Source organism: Lithobates pipiens, unplaced genomic scaffold, assembly GCF_037356315.1.
Source record: "Lithobates pipiens isolate NorthernLeopardFrog02 unplaced genomic scaffold, aLitPip1_a1.2 Scaffold_28, whole genome shotgun sequence".
In the NCBI taxonomy this organism is placed as follows: domain Eukaryota; kingdom Metazoa; phylum Chordata; class Amphibia; order Anura; family Ranidae; genus Lithobates; species Lithobates pipiens.
In genome coordinates this window covers 109585485-109605000 of record NW_027507789.1, presented here as the reverse complement: position 1 = coordinate 109605000, position 19516 = coordinate 109585485, and the positions used below count along the sequence as shown (strand labels likewise).

Here is a 19516-nt window from a genome sequence, read left to right as displayed (position 1 = left end):
ATACCTGCAATTATTTAGCTTAGTGACAGGATTGCTTTGAAGTGTATAAAAACCCTAAGGGCCCGATTCACACCATGATTCGCACAGAAATGCGCTATTCATTTCTGTGCAATTCACATGCGATCCTGGTGCAGTGCAATTTGAGTCCATTCATTTGAAAGGGCTGAAATTACACCAGACCACACCAAAAGTAGTGCATGCATTACCTTTTAAAATGCACAGAAGCCGGGTCACATGATACTACTGCAGGCAAACGCTGCAGATTACAAGTACACGACCCCAAAAAAAAGCAAAAAAAAAAAAGTCCGCTCTTGGCGAAAGACTCCCACCGTCTGACAGCTCTTAAGTAACTGAAGAGTGGGGCCACACAATGTCAATTGGCGACACCCTGCCCCCTTGTGCTGTCATTGACCCAGCATGCTCTTGGCCGACGCTGTCACAAGGGGGCCTTAGTTATTTAAAAACTATCAGACGGCAGTGCTTGTCAGATGGCGGGAGCAGATCTTCTTCTTTTTTTTGGGGGTCAGCGACGGGCATTGTGATTAAAGATGGATCTACACCGGGACACTTTTTATGTATTTATTTTATTTTTTTTCCTGACTTTTTTAATGTGCTTTCACACTGGGGCAGTGTGCTTGTGGGACGGGAAAAAAAAAGTCCGGCAAGCAACATCTTTGTGGCGGTGCGGGAGCGGTGTATACACTGCTCCTAAAATTGAAATGACTGGGCAGTGCTGCCAAAGCACCTGCAAAGTGTTTCGGCAGCACCACAACATGGGCGCTTTTAACCCTTTCTAGCCGGGGTTAAAAGTGCTCCGCTAGCTACTGAAAAGCACATCTAAAATTACAAAGCGCCACTACTTTTAGTACTTTTACCACTAACGCACCCCCCCACTTCAGCGTGAAAGTACCCATAATTCTACATCCGCAATCTGAAAAGAACCAATAGTTCTATTTACACCTAGAAATTACTTGTATATAAATTTAGGTTTAAACTAGAGATTTGTAAAAAGTACCTCTTTAAATGTGTACTATATTACCAGTATGCCTTATATTTAAAAAATTTTTAAAGCCCAATGGGGTCGAGGGTGGATATAAAAACCTCACAAACTATTTGCCTCTTCATCACTCCATAACCCCCCCAAAAATTGTTTGGCTTTAGGTCCACGAGATGGGAAATAAGCTGCAGGGAAATAGCGAACTTGCTAACAGTATTTAGTGTTTTCCATAGGTGCTCATTTTCTTGTCCAAGGTAGGTTAAGGAGGGATTTGGGTCAATAATTCGACCAGGAAGAGTCGTTAAGTCTGTGGTTTTGGAAGCATCATGATGGTCGCCATCAGTGTTTTTCGGGGCTAAACACATGGCCCTTGAGTATAGCACTATAAGCTTTAGTTAACATGGAAGCTAAAAGGTCTGCAAGCATGAGAAAGTAAAGAAGCCATAGTAGCTGAGGGAGGGGAGTAATAGGCCAATGAGCACAACCTCATGATATAGGCATCCTAAGATCCAAATGTGAGTGGAAGTTAACGTAGGCCATTTTGGATCAAACATCAGCACGTATACTCTATATAGCTGAAGCTGAAGTTGCTCGATAGCTTACTTATCAATGCTAATGAGGGAATAGAGACAAAGGTCGGCTATGAGTCCTCGGGCCCACTGTGTAGGACTAAAGGCATAAGCAATAAAAAGTATTGAATATGTCAAAATGTATAGTGGTGGGGGGGATATGTGAGATATCCATGCTCCGAGGGATCATAGCGGCCAAGCAATCAAGTAACAATGACCCAGGGGGTCACCGGAGGTAGGTTGCGTAGTGTAATTGGACAAAGTCCATGAGACCAATTCATGTGTATGAGATATAGTAGTCTAATGAACAGAAGAAGTAAAGCCATTCAATCTATTAAGGGAAGGTCAGGGCCAGCTGATTAGGCCTTAGACCAAGACAGCTCAAAGACTGCAACAGGCAGGAAGGAAAAAACTTACAGGCGTGATAGTAGAGTTCAGTCCATTGATTCTAGATGCTCCAGGGCAGGGGATGCAAAGCGTCTGCGTTTTATATTTAGAGTTGGCTTGCCCTTGAGTTTTTGTGGAATTCCAGGTTTTCTGAGGTGAGCAGGAGGCAGACCCAGGGACAAATCTTGAAAAATCTGGTAAGTATGCCCTTGAAAGACCAGAGCATCTTTGTTGCGGGCAGCTGTCAGAACCTGCTCCTTTGTTTGAAAATAGTGAAGTTTTGCAATGCTGTCCCACAGTGGACCATCTGCCTGGCAGGGGAGGGGGTCAGGGCCCAATGGGTCATCTCCAGGCACTCAATCAATATTGCAGGGGCTAGCTCTTGAAAGAGGGCCGTAAGCATGGATTGCACATCGAGACTAGATTCAGGGAGCCCTCAGATATGAATATTCGACCTCTTGGCCCTATTTTCAAAATCTTCCAAGCATTTTTTTTTTTTGAAGAGTTAAGTTCTCTGAGATGGCTTCCAATTCTTCTGAATGATTATGGGTGAGAATGTCCAGGTTGTCGGCTCTAGCTCTGCTGTCCTCTGACCCAGTTCCCTGATTTTGTGGGATAGCTTATTTGTGATGTGGTCAGATGATTGCTTAAGAGCTTTGTTAAACTGCCTGAGGAGGTCTGTGGGTGCTGAGCCAGTGGGGGGGGGGGGGATGATCTCCAGATCTGTGTCAGACTCTCCGCCTGCAGTGGCTTGATGCTGCTTGCGTGAGTGTGGAGAACGGGGCTGCCATGAGGAAGCCACCGCCATCTTCCTGGAGGCTCTTGCCACGACATCCCGGATCGATTTGATTTTGGGGCAGACGGCTCTGTGGACCATCCTGCGGGAACCGGGATCAGTTGTGCGTAAGGACGAGGTAGCATGCGGGTGGCAGCGGGTCCGGTGTCGGCTCTTACCGGCTGTGCGGTGCGAAGCCTCGGGCAGACATGTCCGATGTCCGTCCTGATGGCTTCGTGCATGCACCCCCTGATCTCAAGGTTCCATAGGTGCTCATTTTAATACATCGCCAGAAAAAACGCATGCAGTACATGTACATTGCCCCATGTTTTATCCTTTTATGGGATACAGATACAAAAAAAATACCTGCTGTTGTGCCACAAATGCAATTGGCTCTTAAACCCAGTGGTGAACTGACACTATACATTTTTGTAGATTGGTGTGATATAAGCTCTGCCCAGTGGCTTTTCCTAAACTTCCCAACCAATCCCACTCTTAGATCTCCACAACATTATGCTAATAATGCTGTAGTTCAATATAAGACCTCGGAGGGCTCTTGGAGATGATGTATAAAATAGTATGGAGAGTACATAGGACCACTCTGAATTTCTGATAAGATTTTTTTTTTTTTTTTATAGATGTAAACCTCTTCCAATGGAATATTTCATAGATCAGAAGTGAGCAAATACTAAGTTCTTTGTTAAGGGTTTACACGTTCATTAATAGCTTGAGATCTGTCCATAGGGCAGCATGAACTATTTTAAGCAGTTCTGTGCTATTGCAGTGTTAATTATAAACAATTTTTAGCAACTGAAAGACAGACTGACTCTAATGTAGACTTTCGTCACGTTTATTTATTTACCTATATTTACCTTCTGTCATAAGTAGGCTAAGACAGATTTGTACTGTCTACTAATTTAATTTCAGTTGTTATTGACCTACCTATGTTTCAGAGATGTCTAAAAGTACAATGATTGCAATGATATAATTTTATAGGGTTTGTGGAGAAAGAAATTAAGAAGGCAAATATCCCTATTCTTGACACTGGTGAGAACCCAGAAGTACCCTTTCCAAGGGACATGATTGACCTTGAGGTGAGTTTCAGATTAAAGTGTCTTGTAAAGTCGTGCTTAAAAAAAATAAAATAAATAACAAACACATTGTACTTACTTACCCGCTCTGTTTCAATGGATATGCACAGGGCAGCTTGGATCTTCCTCTTCTCAGGTCCCTCTTCTCTGCACAGGGCAGCCTGGCTCCTTCCTCCTGTCAATGCAGCTTGCTATGGGCGCACCTGAGCTGCAGCTCCGTGTGTCCATTCAGACATGGAGCTGCCGGTTGGCCCTGCCCCCCCTCTCCTGATTGGCTCCTGCGGCTGTCAGTCATTTAGGCAGGAGGGAGAGTCTTGGATGGCCAAGGGACTGGTGGACATCGCTGGACAGAGGGGGCTCAGGTAAGTATTAGGGGGTGCTGGGGAGGCTGTTACACACAGAAGGCTGTTTATCTTAATGCATGTAATATATGGTAATAGATGGAAGCCAAATGGAAATAGAATGTGACCAGGCTGTGGACATTTAAAATGGTTCTTTTTTATTATTTTTAATTTTTTTTACCTTTTAATGCATTCTTTGCACTAAGGTAAAAAACTTTCAGTGCCTGTTTCTTTCCTTCCACCCCCCTAACACTTACCTGTACCGATCCAGCTCTGTGCTCATCTGCAAGTCTTCACTTCCCATTCTGAACAAGCAAAAAATGTGCTTTAAAGGACAATGAAGCCTCCAACCAGTCTGGGCTTGTATTTACCTTTTAGCTTCCACCCAGCAGTTTTGCTGTCTATGTGGACTGGACTGCTCCTCTTCATTTTGCTGCATAGTTGGTCATAGTCTAAGCTTCCTGGCGGAAGACTTAAAGAGGAGCTCCTTTAGAAAAAATTAAGTCAGCAGCTACAAATACTGTAGCTTCTAACTTTTAATGTCATCACCCCAGCTGATTTTTCCATCGACTCTCGGGTGCTGCCGCTGCCATTGCCTCTAAGGGAAACTGTCAGTGAAACTTTGTGGCTGGTTGCCTACTACGCATGTGCGAAGAGCGCTGCGCTTTCTGAATGGCCCGGCAGCGGGGGAAGGTTGAGGTGGGCGAGACCCCCCCCCCCCCCATGGAAAGGTGCCAAATGTGGCACCGGAGGAAGGGTTGGGCAGATAAGTGGAACTTCCACTTTTGAGTGGAACTCCGCTTTAAATGTAAAGATTTATAAAAATAAAAAGTGCCACAATAACAGCTAAAATTATGCAATAAAATTATCCTGGTGGAGCGTAGAATGACCCTAAAAATCAACATAGATAAAACCACAATATAAGAGTTGTTCTATATTTAAAAAAATATATATTTGAACATGTGTAAAACGGTTTCAAAAAATACGTTTATAATATAACAAAGTTTCTTTTGTCATCTGATTCATACTCAGAAAATGTTTCCAAAACAAAATATTTAGACTACATTCACACTGGGGTGGTGCGGCGTTAGCGGTAAAGCGCCGCTAGTTTTAGCGGCACTTTATCGCTGTTATAGTGGCGCTTTTTCGCCGCTAGCAAGGTGCTTTTAATCCCCGCTAGCAGCCGAAAAAAGGGTTAAAAGTTTTTCAAAGGTTTCAATTGCAGGGGCGGTTACACCGCTCCCGCACTGCCCCAAAGACGCTGCTTGCAGGACTTCTTTTTTTTTTTTTTCCCATCCTGCAAGCGCACCGCCCCAGCACTCGGGCTTTCACACTGGGTTGGCTTTTCAGGCTCTTTACAGGTGCTAGTTTTTGCTACCAGTGTGAAAGGGGTCTAATACAATAAATACATTTTCATTACAATCAGTTTAACTATGCAACACAGGAAATTTGTGTTTAATTTGTCACTAAACCCACATTATAAAAAACAACTCAAAATCAATAAGTGCTGTATTACATGCTGTTCATACTCAGTCACTATAAGATCTTGTTTTCTGTATTCTACAAATAAACTGGTTGATCTTGCTTTTCTCAATCGCCACCTTCTGTACATGTCCCCAATGCAGTTGGAAATTCTGCAGAGCAGTGTTGGCAGCTCTGTACATGCTCAGTTTTCAGTGAGTTTCTATGCTGAACATTTCCTCTCTATCACATCTGAGCAGCCCATGAGACTGTATAGTGGCTGTATACATTTTATAGTGGTAAATGATAGCCCACTCCCTACATGTCCACTAACCAGCTAAACACAAGGGGTGGGATATTACATCTTGACTGATTGAGGCTTCACCTCCCTCTTATTCTAAGACACAGGCAGGAGGGGTGTGACACAGCCCGTGACTAGCGGAAATCCACTATTTATATTTTATTTTTACACTCTATTCCAAAGGCAGTATTTTTTATTTGGAACATGTGACCAGCATCGGAGGACATGAAGCTCCTCTTGCTTCTGTTTCCCTGCAGACAGGCTGGGAAAGATCTGGGTACATCAATTAGGCTCCATGCACACTAGCTTAAAAATCACTGTTTCTACAGGAGTTCTGTGTTCTGCCTGTAGAAGCAGATCAGTGTTATCCTATGTGTCCATACACATTAGGACGATTAGAGGCATATTTTGAGCTCAACGTTTAGAGGCAGGAAAAAACCCTTCTGGTTCGCTTTTGCGATTGGAGCTTTCTTCAAGGGAAAACAAAACAAAAAACTATCCTAAACTCATCTCAACTTTGTACAAAAAACTTTATATGAGCATTTTTTTCTGCCAAGGGAACTGCCATTTTTTTAAGCCTAGTGTGCATGGACCCTTATGCCGCGTACACACGACCAGACTTTTCGAGGGACTAAGTCTGACAGACTTTCGACGGAGTTCTGACGGAGTTCTGACAGAGTTCTGACGGACTTTCCGAATGAACGGACTTGGCCACACACAATCACACCAAAGTCCGACGGATTCGAACGTGATGACGTACGACTGGACTAGAATAAGGAAGTTCATAGCCAGTAGCCAATAGCTGCCCTAGCGTCGGTTTTAGTCCGTCAGACTAGCACACACACGAGTGGATTTCTGGGTCCGGCAGAGTTCTGTCGGAAAAATTTGAAACATGTTCCATTTCTAAAGTCTGTCAGACTTTTGAAAAATCAAAAGTCCGCTGCAGCCCACACACGTTCGAATAGTCTGCCGGAATCATTCCGTCAGGCTTTTGATGTTGAAAAGTCTGGTCGTGTGTATGGGGCATTAGGAAAAAGGTACTTATGTTTTTGTTAAATAAAATAATTGTCATCAAATAGAAGGGACAATGTAAATTAAACAGTGTGTGTTTTGTATCGCTTTAAGGGTACATTCACAATATATATATATATATATATATATATATATATATATATATATATATATATTATATCAATGACACTCAGAAAACTAAGCAGTGATCACTGCAGGTAATCGCTGCCTGCGTAGACAGCCACGAATATCTGTGGCCACCAGCAGCCTGTCATCATAGCGAACAAGTGCCATCGGCCACAGCTAGCTGCTCACAATAGCAGCAGGAATCCACTGCAGTTTGCACTAGGCTAAATTTCCAGTGTGAATGTAGCCTAATAGTGTGCAGGTTACAGCACCGCAGTCTTGGGTGCGGATAAAATGTTTCTGTGTAATATACTATATTTCTATTGCATTGATGGGGATATTTCCGTGTTTTCTATGAAATGTTTCAGAAAAGCTTTAACTGCTATATAACTGAGTATTATATCCTTTCACACGGACTTGTCCTTGTACGGACTCCGCTTTGCTCAGCAGGGATTGATCCACTGAGCAGGCGAATGACAGATCCATCTTCTCACTGCGTGGAGATGGACCTGTCAAAGCCCGGCTGTCCTCTATGGAGATCGGATGAAAACGGACCGCCTGTTCGTTTTCATCTGATCCTATCCTATCTAAATCCGGTTCTCCAGACGGATGGAAATTAGGGTTTCCATCCATCTGGATTTTACGGAGAGGATCGGATCAGATATAGGCGGATGTCAGCGGACGTGTCACCGCTGACATCCGCCTCTCTATAGGGCTGAATGGAGCATCCGATCAGGTCTGCCTGAAACACTGACAGATGGACCTGATCGGACCGCCTGTGTGAAAGGGCCCTAAAATAAAGACCACATGTACATTCCTTGGCTACTTTTTTTATTTTATAACTTTACTGTCTTTACTGACTTCAACTAACAGGCCAATTTTGAGAAGATTGAGAATGAGCTGAAAGAGATTAATACAAATCAAGAGGCGCTGAAGAGGAATTTTCTGGAGCTGACGGAGTTAAAATTCATTCTGCGCAAAACTCAGCAGTTTTTTGATGAGGTCAGCGTTTCTTTGTCTCCTAATTTAGTAACTAACTGCGCCCAGAACAATTTTCTTTTACATCCTTCTTTTTTTTTTTTTTTTTTTTTTTTTTTTTACATACATTTTCTATTGTATTTCAATTTTAACTCATTTTAAAGTTTTTCCTTAAAGGGAAATTCCAGTCATACCCTAACTAAACTTAAATCTACTCCCTACCCCAATATAAGCCTATTCTATCTACCCTGCCAAAGAAAAGATGCCTATACTTGCCTATTTTGAAGCTGCTTTGGTCTGGTCACATGACTGGCTTCAGTGTAGAAAAGGGACATCTGACAGCGGCTGCAGAGCTTGGGCAATGACCTCACCCATAAGCTTACAATGGGGCAGCCATTGTCTGCTGTCCCTTTTCTACACTATAGCTGGCACTGTAAGTTGGTCCATGTGATGGTGCCGGAGCGGCTTCAGAACAGGTAAGTATAGACAACTTTTCTTTCACAGGGTAGATAGAATAGGTTTAGGATTGGGGTGGGGGTAGATTTAGGCTGGATGCTTAGATGATTGCAGCTGCTGGTTGCGTTTTTATCCTGATTTTTAGCATTTAATACTTTTTGGCTCTACCATAAGGTCATTCCAGTTGTTAGATTAGAAGTGCTACAGCTGACAGAGAGGATTAATGAACCATCTTTATATATCTGTGTACTTGATTGTTTAATTCTTAATCACACTGTATCAAGTGAAATATGTTGTGAATGTAGGGACAGAATTGCATTGGTTTTAGCTTCCTTTCTCTTTATGTTAGAATATTTGCTCACTTTTACTGATATATATTTCCTGGTCGCTGGATCAGCTGTGCTGTTTAGGGATGAGCTCAGGCGTGTTCGCATGCTCCACGTGCTGAGCCCTCCAGGAAGTCGGCGCAGCACTGCGCTAATCACAGGCAGTGAGACATTGCCCGATCTCTGCAGCCGCGCATTGGGGCAATGTCTCACTGCCTGTGATTAGCGCTGCGCCACCTTCCTGGCGGGCTCTGCACATGGAGCATGCGAACACGCCTGAGCTCATCCTTAGTGCTGATGTACAAAAAACAGAGCCAAGAAAATAGAAGTTGTAGCTCAGGCCTCAGCAAAGACAAGTTGTAGTTTGAAACTTCATTGGTTACCAGGGGTGACTGCTCCAGTTTTCTTTGCTCTAGTTTTTGTGGCGCCAATAGCGTCATCTGCTTTGGTTGTACTTGTTGCTTTACATTTTCTGCTTTTCTTTTTTCCTGTGGTCTTGATGATTTTTGTTTTTTATTTTTCTTCTTCAATCCACTTTTTTATTTTTTTCCTGTTGATTTCTTACTACATTTTATATTTATTCTTGCACTTTTGACTTTTTTTTTTTTCTCCTCACCGTATATTTTCTACCTGGTGATGTCTTCTTCTTTTTTTTTTTTTTTCCCAGTGACTGCATCTTATTTTTCTAGCTTACCCACCTTGTGCCTGTCTTCTCCTTTTTTTTTCTTTTGCTGTCTCTGTCATTGCCAGCTGTCTTAATAGCTCACTGTTGTTTCTTTTCCATTTTGTAGCCTACTTTATTGTTGTTTTTTTTTTTTTTTTTTTTTTTTTTTTTTTTCTGCCCTTTCTGGATATCTGATTCCCTTGTAATCATGCTTTGTCTCACTGTCAGATTCCTCCTCTTTGGTGCTTGCTTACTGTTTTTACTCTCCCATTTTCAGCTTCCATGCATATGTCTACATGCAACATATCTCAACATATAGGGGTTGATTTACTAAAACAGAGTGTATAATCTGGTGCAGCTCTTCATAGAAAATAATCGGCTTCCAGGTTTTTTTGTGAAAGCCTAATTGAACAAGCTGAAGATGGAAACTGATTGGCTACCATGCAGAGCTGCACCAGATTTTGCACTCTCCAGTTTTAATAAATCAACCCTATAATGTCACTTATTCTCATTTTCATTGTTGTTACATATTTCTTTTGTTTAATGCATTACTGACTTTACTTTCTCCACAGCTTATCATGCTAACATTCTTGGGGTTACCTTTCGTTTAAAGGGGTCAGTCCAGCAAAACTGTCGTTTTTCAGCTATTGGTTAAACCCAGAAAGTTTAACTTTCAAACCTTTTTGTATATCCCATAGTGCAAGATCTCTGTGATTATGCTGATGGTTATACACTAGCCACAGTCGTCACAGTGGGGTACTGCTAACCTACTTGGACTTGTGAGAATGCAACAGGAGTGAAGAAGCAAATTTAAAGCTACTCCCATTCTAGTCCCTAAAGTGGTTGTAGACCCTGATAGTTTTCCCATGTCTGAAGTATAGGGCATACCATCATCATAAAAAATGCTTTAAAAGCGTAATACCTTTTTTTGTTCTGTCATCTTTGGGGTCATGTGACTTTTTTTTTTTTTTTTTTTTTTGTTCACCTCGGCTCAGTCCAGATCAGGGGCTGGGTTGAGCAGGAGCAGGTCACATATCCCGATGGCACAGCTCTAGCTTTTTTTTTTACATTTTTAAATTCTAAGGCCCCTTTCACACAGGGAGGGGGGACGGACTCCATAATGCGCATCCGCCTGCTCAGCAGGGGATCTCTCCGCTGCTCCCCCTTTACCGGGCGGATGACAGATCAGTGTCCACTCCACTTTTCAGAGTGGACACGGACACTGCTCTGCTGTTCTTTATGGGGTGTTTGAATGTAAATGGACCGCCTGTCCCTTTCCATCCGACTATCATCCAAGCCGATCCGCTGGAAGGATGGGGAATGGATCCAATGGCTGGTCCAATCAGGTCTGCCTGAAAACTGACAGAATTTGGCTGACCAGAATAAAAAAATTTAAATTGCAGGTAAGAGTGCCAGAACAAAAGGTAAGGAGTAGTCTTTCAATAGGGACACCTATTCAACGGGACAAACGTCTAAGTCCTTGTACACACAGTCGGACATTCTGACAACCAAATCTGTTGGATTTTGTCCGAAACTGTTGCATACACACGGTTGGACAAAGTTGTCGGAAAATCCGATTGTACGTAACTTGATGACGTTATTTCGTTACGACAGGACTATGTTCAGGCTAGTAGCCAATAGCTTTGGTCTAGGAATTTGATCTGAGTATGCATAGCACTTTGTCCGTCGGAGTAGGCTACACATGATCGGAGTATGTCCGATCGGAGCATTTTGTCGGAAAATTTTACGGACAAGTTGGAAAACTTGGTCCATCGGATACTCCAATGGAAACCGTCCGATGGAGACCACACACAGTCGGATTATCCGACAAAATGGTCCGATGGGACACATTCCGTCTGAATCTCCGACCGTGGGTACAAGGGCTAAGAAAGCTATGCTTTGGGAGATTTCCTCTAACTTCCTGTTTCTTTGGAACAGGAAATGAAGGGAGATTTCACCAATGGTTCCCAAACAGCAAAGACATAACCGGACCAGGGTTTTTTTTCCTTTCAATACTCAATCCAAAAGGAAGAAAAAAAATGCAAATACATGGTCTTTAACTCAAACCTGACATTTTGATGGACTGACTTAGGTTTAGGTTAGGCACACTTGTGGGGCTTAACATTTTTGCTTTCATGTTTCAGAGATTGCTAATCTTAGCTGTGTTATAGGGAGGTTTTATACATGGTGGGTGTGTTCTAACTTCATGTAAGGTAAGTGCAGAATGAACACCCACCAACTCCCCTCTTTGCTGATGGCTGTGAAAGAGTTTCCGAATGCTGCTCAGTTTTAGGATAACACTTTATATGTGTAGCAGGTTGATATCTGTAAGAGTTGTTAAGGTTTGCTAATTGATTACTATTTTGATTGGTGTGCGGATCAGGCCAATCAAAATAATAGTGTTGCTTTTGAGAAAGAGGTTAATGGCATGCAGGTGGCATTATGGCTTCACTCCTAACACCCCCCCATTCACTGCTTCATCCTTATTTTCTATGTTTTGCTTCTAAATTGTGCTTTTCAGTTAATCAATTTAAAGTTAAGGCTGTATCCTTTTAACTCTTTTGCATTTCTTTAATGGACAAAAGCAAAATTTTAATTACAGGTCTGAGATCTTGGAATCCCAATCCAGAAAGCACAGAACATAAAAAACATTACCTGTAAATAAACTGCTCTTTTTATAATCAATATTATCCATTAAAAAGCCTTTTGCAAACATTTCATAAACATTCAGGCTTCTTTATTATAGTTTTTTTTTTTTATAGGTTTTTTGAAGTATAGTATCCCCATAGCAGACAATTAGATATCATTTACAGTTCTCAATTAGAGATTTGGTTCATCACAATGACACGATTCCATGGCTCTTTGGACACGCATAGTTTAACTAATACAGAATTGCATACAGAAGAAGGTAGCTTGAGTTTTTGCAAAGGAAGGCAAGGGTGACAGCTGGAAGACATTTTGTGTGTTTTTATAAATACGTGGTAAAGCAGGATACTTTAAATCATATCAATCTTTTATTTTATGTCGGTTTTCATCCTTCATCTCAAGAACAAGTGCTTGTTTTTCATGGAACACATTGGAACATGGAACAAGCGAACCTTCGCCCTAAAGCTCATGTCATGCTGCCCTGCCTCCTTCCCCTCCCTCTCAAATGGAGTTAATTTTTTTTAACTAAGTCATTTATTTCAACTGTAAAGTAGGACTTCCACCTTTTTTTTTGCCTTGAGAATTCTTTTTTTTTTTTTTTTTTTTTTTTTCTATGTGCTGCTTGACTTTGGGCTCTGCAAAAGTCCTGTGGCACATCTGTCCATGCACTGGTGGTTTCCCTAACTATCTGCATGCACAGACTATCAATTGTGTGTGCCATAGGCCGGGCACATGCACCATAATGCCAGTGCCGTAGAGGGGGGTGGACTGAGGTTCTGCTTCAATTATTGACACAAGGGATTGCTGTTTTTGGAGTTTTAAATATGCTTTATTAGTATTTTTTGTTATTTTTTTTCTCTAGTTTAGGGAATTTTCAATTTGCCTTACAATACACAAAATAAATGACTTTAAAAACTATTTGATACTTGGCCCCATTCCACAGTCTTTAATATTTCTGTTCTCATTGCCACAATTCAGTAGTAAGAAAAAAAACTTGACGGGGAAATGTTTTTTATATTATGTGCCCCTTTATTACAGCAAAAATTTGCCACCCCCCCAAAACTGCCTACAAAAAAGTCTCTCTGCCCAAGGTAGCCACTTGTATTTTAACTCTGATCCTAGAGTGCAGGTGTTCCCTCAGCTTATAAACTGCTGTTGAAAAATTCCAATAAAAAAAGAATGGAGGATGCAAGGCAAATGTCTGCTATTAAAAACATTATTGAACCTTTGTGGGCAGAGTTTGGTTACTGGATCAATTTATTTATTTTTATTGCGGGAGTTTGGTGTGCAGTTTTATTTCTTCTGTACCGAATCCGTCTTTTGTGTCATTTATTGCCCTCGTCTACAAATTTTTTTTATTTTTAAGTCCCTTAAATTATTTAAATATAGCTAATCCAGTTATTTTTTTATGTAATTTATTATGTGCTAAAACATCAAGTGGCCATACTGAGCCTAATGGTGCACCCCTATTAGGAAAACGTCTAGAATAAGAATCTCTCCTATGGAGTGGTGGTTTAGGGAGCAAGTCTTCTGCATACGACATAACTGTGCAGAGTAGACTTCGCTGATTTTCTGTTTTTCTGGATAAAGGGATTCTGGTTAAGATATCTCCTATTTGTCAATAATATTTCTGCATTTCCATTCTGTGATATTAATGAATGGAATACTCGGCCACCAAAAACGGTGGTTTATTTTTTTGCCTGCGGCATCCAGGTAACCCATATAATTGTGCCATTATTCGGATGTGCTGAGGGGTTTGTAGGATGCAGTATGCTTGTCTTGCCATAGTATTTGTGGTGGTTTGTGTTTCGTGATTATCATTACCAGCAAATGTATTTTATTTTATAATATCAGGACTCCAGCTCTTTGTGCCTTTAAGCACTTAGGGGTGGTACCGCTTTGTAATTACCTTTTTTGTTTTTATTGGTTGTCATTGTGAACATACAACACAGTGCTATCTCTGTTGTCTTTTTTTTTTTTTGTTTTTTTTTTGTTTCTCATATTGTGTCCATGCACTTACTATTAAGGTTTCCGGGCACATTTCTGCTATTTGGCTTTTTAAGGTTCATTTCATGCAGATTCATTATTCCAGTTGAATTTCTGCAGTGGCAAATTTGGGCAGCCATTTTTTACTTGTTCCTGATTGCGAGGAACCTTTTAGAATAAGAATATTAAGTTATCCTCAACATTTTAATAATTGTAGTATTTCATCAAACTATGGACCAAAATCCCAATTTTTCTGACTTTTTTTTTTTTATTATTGAAAAATCAACTGATAAAATGTCTTCCTCTCTGCCTTATTGTTCTGTTACTTGATTAGAATTCTGCAGCTTTCAAAAAGTCTTTATAGCCAACAATCATCAGAATTTTAATTCTACTAATTATAGCCTGGATTCCTTAATGATTTATTATTTTATAGTTTGTATTCATTTTATTTCACCAATGTTGTCTTTGCACCGCAGTGAAAAGTCTGTTTTTATTTTTTTTTTTTTTGTATTTTTTTTTTTTAATCCACATTATTGATGTTGCCTTTGATGCATATGTATCTTTTTTTTTTTTTTTTCCTTAGTGCTGTGTTGGTGTTGTATTTGAAGGCATTTATTGCTGCAGAATAAGTCTAAACTATAAAGGATTGTGGGAATACTTTGTTTAAAGGAAATTATACCCTTAAAAGTGTTAAAACGTATCAGCCCAGATTGTTTACAATACAGTATGGTGTTGTCATGACTGTATTCAGAATGATGTACTAAAAAGGTTTTGTCAGCCTACTAAACTGTTTAGATGCGACTCCTGGTAGAGGGGTGTTCTTACTGCAACCAATATAAGAATAGTGTGGACATTTAACCATGTTTGTAGCCAGTGAGTTAAACCCAGTTTGGTCCTCATGGTACAGATACATTTTTAAACCCCTTTATTAGTAGTCCCATAGCTTTCAAACAAAAACTTACATATGAGATTACCAAATCAGGGGTTAAATGCCTTAGGGAAATAAAAATAAAAATAAAAAAAAACATGAAAAAGCTGTTGTTTAAAAGCTCCAGTTGAGACTCTGTTTTATATTTGTAGGAAATTGTATGAAACGCACACGGATTTTTTAGGCATTCAACACCATTAATGTAAAATGTAAGGCTTTTTTAACAACATTTGGGAATGATATCCCCCTATGATGATATGATATTAAACCATAACAGTCCAATAATTATTCAAGGGGGTTCCATGTCCCTTTTGTATCTTGGCTCATCATGTTTCGCAGAGAGAGGTTCCAGAAGAAGCGGCTCCCCATGAAACATGTTGTCATGAGATACAAAGGGATGTAGGACCCCCATGTATGATTATTGGATTGTTTTAATCGCTTTCCATGTATGTTTAAAAAAAAATGTTAAATCTTTTTAAGCCTGTTTATGAATTAAAATTGTTACATTTTACATTATTAGTGTTGAGTGCCTAAAAAGTCCCACGTGTGTTTCCTACAACTTCCTACTAATATCTTGTAATTAGAACGTGGCACTGTGTACAGTATTTATTAACGGGTTTCCACAATACCAAGCGGTGGTTATTTATATTCTTGTATTTACTATTTAGTTTTTATATTTATACTGTCCTATCATAAATTCTCATTGTAGTTTAAGAGAAAAAACAACCCTATATATGTGAAACCATTTTTGAGGTGTCCCACATGAATTCATTCCTGAGATTCACAAAAGTTTTTAAAAAAAGGAAGTCTTTGTTGCTCGTTTTCTGTGCTTGTCACTGCAGTCACACAACACTATATTAAGGCCTCATGCACACTGGACGTTTTTGAACTTTTACAGCAGCTGTAATGATCCGCCCCGTGATGATCCGCTTGCGCAGCGGGGATCGCTCCGTTGTCTCTCCGCTGAGCCGGCGGCGGACAGGGCAGTCTCTGCACACTGTGCAGGGACCGCCCTGTCAGCTCTCCACTCTCCTCTATGGGGGATAGGACGAGCATGGACCGTCTGTCCGTGTTCATCCGATCTGCTCTGCAGACGAATAGAAAAATAGGATTTTCCTCCGTCTGCAGAATCGGACAATAGCGGCTGTCTGCGGACGTTCATCCGCAGACACCCACTATCCCATAGGAATGCATGTATGTCCGTATTTCATCCACAAACGGATGGATGAAATACGGACATGCGGTCCGCATGTGTGAAAGGGGCCTTAAGGTGTTTTTTTTTTCTACAGTCAATAAACTCCCCCTGTTATCCTATGTGTCCATGCACACATAGGCAGTTTTTGGCTGGGGTGTTGCTTTAAAAAAAAAAAAAAAATAGTGGGTTCTGAGATGAGTTTTTCAGCTGTAAAAACGCTGGTAAATGCAGATAAACGCTCAAAAGTGTGGCTCAACCAGCATTTTTGGACGTTTTTGATCAATTGGAAAAAAAAAAACGCTATTGCAAAAACATTGAAAAACTCAGCGCAAAGCTCTCATTAGATCAGAGGTGTCAGACTTTAATTGCTGGCCGCTTCAGAATTATGGTTGCCCTTAAAGGGTCAGTTGTACCTGTAAGCCCTTGTACACACAGTTGGAAATTCCGACGAAAAATGTCCGATCGAACTGTGTTGTCGGATAATCCGACAGTGTGTGTGCTCCATTGGACTTTTTCTGTCGGAATGTCCGACCAACAAAATTTGAGAGCTGGATATAAAATTTTCCGACAACATGATCCGATCGGACTTTGTCTGATCGTTTGTAGAGAATTCCGATCGGACAAAGTGCCACGCATGCTCAGATCAAATTATGAGACCAAAGCTATTGGCTACTAACCTAAGCGTAGTCCCGTCGTTACGAACGAACGTCATCACGTTCTGAACCAGATTTTCCAACAACTTTGTCCGACCGTGTGTATGCAACACCAGTTTCGGCCAAAATCCATTGGAAAAAATCCGACTGATTTTGTTGTCCGAATGTCCGACCGTGTGTACAAGGGATAAGACTTTATAAATGTATCTAGTGTTTATTATATTAAATAATTGCTTCTGCATTTGATTATTGCTGGTTTTAGTAATAACATAAGACTTGAGCTGTGAAGGGGAGGTGCAGACCGGCACGCAGCCCACTCACATAGCAGATGATGCAAATCTTATGAGGAGGGTCGCACACCAATGGGATCTCTCCTTTTTTAGCTGGCATAGAATTGTATTATTCTCATAATAATTCTAATCCCATGTCCAAACCCCCCCCCCCCCCTTTTACATCAGATGTCAATAACCCCCCTACCATCAGAGACAAAAGTCCTCCACCCTCCCTTACATCACAGTGCACCCCCTCCTTGCCTTGTGCTGTTGCTAGGATCATAGGTGTGCGCAGCCTGTTGCATTAGGGTGTGCACCCCAAAGCTCAAGCACACATGCCATTCTCTGCAGCCTCCGTTGCACTGAACAGTGAATGAATTGAAAGTTCTCTGTGCCGATCGGCTTCCTGTTCATTCACAAACTGAAGCATAGTATACACAGTTTAATATGCTTCAGTTATGAATGAACACAGTAAGTGAGTGTGTCTTCTATGTCCATTTAGAAAAGAAAGGGGCCGGTAAATGACATATTTACCAGCCCCTTACCCTGTTCTCCATTCTAAAATACCCCCTGCAGCAGCTGAGGTAAGAGGAGAAGAGGGAAGCCAACAGTGCTGAGGGGGAGGAAGCCTGGCCAGGAGGGGGCATTGGCACTACACATAGTGACTAGGGTGTGCCCAGTCGCATAGTACACCCTACAGTTCTTCTCCCCTTACTTTCTCGCGGGAGGAGTGGGCAGCAGTGGGAGCCATTGGCTGCTTCTGTTGTCAATCAAATCCTGTACAGCTGCCATTGCAGATATTGCTTTAAATGTGCCAGATTTTGGTTTGTCTTCTGGAATCACTATCTAGAGCAGCCTTTCTCAACCTTTTCAACACAGAGGAACCCTTGAAATAGTTCTCCGTTCTCGGGGAACCCCTGCTAAAAATGAGAAATCTACAACTCATGATACATTAGTGTGATGGTCAGTGGGAAGAAAGGTCCTCACACTTGTGGTCATTGGGAAGAATTACCTCCTTACAGATAACTAAAAAGATCAATGGTGTGAGTGGGAACTTATCCGAGAGGCAGAAATGGCCCAATGCTGAAGGAAGCAACCTCTAGACTCTAGAGGAACCCTAGTTGAGAATCCATGATCTATAGAGAGAGAGTTGGTAACCTGGAGCAGCATACCTTTCCCAGGTTAGTGACTCACAAAGTAGTGACACCAAGATTAGGATGACAGTTTTGAACCTTGCATCAGGGTAGCATTTGCAGCCCCCATATTTCTGGCCTCTTATGTTTCCTTTAGAATGCAGAGTATAGTTATTAGTACTTTTCTCTGACACATTAGGTTTCAGGGATTGATGAAAAATTTAATGAACTATAAAATAACTTACGTTTTAATGTATGCTGATGGGTATAATTTTGAGTTCTCCCCAAATCCTTTACTCAGACACTGCTATTCTGCAGCCCCAATCACCTTACTGTCTAGAAATGCCCCCTCCCTTCCCGGGTCTATGTATTAATGCAGATTACTTCCTTGGATATTGCTCATATATTGTCAGTATATTCCCAATCAACATCACTGACAGTTCTGTCTCACATATGTTAAAGTATGACTAAAGGTAAAACTTTTTTTCTGTTTTGGATAGAGTGAAGTGTGATTAGAACATCTGTCATTTTTTTATTGCTGCCTTTGCCCCCCATTCGTGATATTCACACTCTATATTTGACCCGTTTGCCACTATCCTTTAACCACTGATGCACTTTGAATGACAATTGCGCGGGCATACAACACTGTACCCAAATGAAATTTTTATCATTTTTTTCCCCACAAATAGAGCTTTCTTTTGGTGGTATTTAATTACAGCTCAGAGTTAAATTTTTTGCTAAACAAACAAAAAAAGATGCAAAAAAAAAATAAAAATCATGTTTAATAGTTTGTTATAAAATGTTGCAAACGGGTCATTTTTCTCCTTCATTGAAGTGCGCTGATGCGGCGGCACTGATGGGCTGCATTGGTGGGCACTGATGGGCTGCATTGGTGGGCACTGATGGGCTGCATTGGTGGGCACTGATGGGCTGCATTGGTGGGCACTGATGGGCTGCATTGGTGGGCACTGATGGGCTGCATTGGTGGGCACTGATGGGCTGCATTGGTGGGCACTGATGGGCTGCACTGGTGGGCACTGATGGGCTGCACTGGTGGGCACTGATGGGCTGCACTGGTGGGCACTGATAGGAATAGTTAAGGCGGCACTAATAGGCACAGATAAGGCGGCACTGATGGGCACAGATAAGGTGGCATGGATGGGTGGTACAGATGGGTGGCACGGATGGGCACTGATGGGCGGCACTGCTGGGCACTGGTA

The 19516-nt window shown here is 41.4% G+C and overlaps 1 protein-coding gene across 6 annotated transcripts in view; it reads left to right on the top strand.

The window, feature by feature from the left end:
• The window catches only part of ATP6V0A1 (ATPase H+ transporting V0 subunit a1), a 136146-nt gene that overhangs the window by 33221 nt on the left and 83409 nt on the right, over positions 1-19516 (top strand). For all 6 annotated transcript variants that reach the window (XM_077459525.1, XM_077459524.1, XM_077459521.1 and 3 more), the window contains exons 4-5: positions 3725-3822; positions 7933-8061. In XM_077459525.1, coding sequence (XP_077315651.1) covers positions 3725-3822; positions 7933-8061 — 227 coding nt within the window. The remainder of the gene's footprint in view (positions 1-3724; positions 3823-7932; positions 8062-19516) is intronic.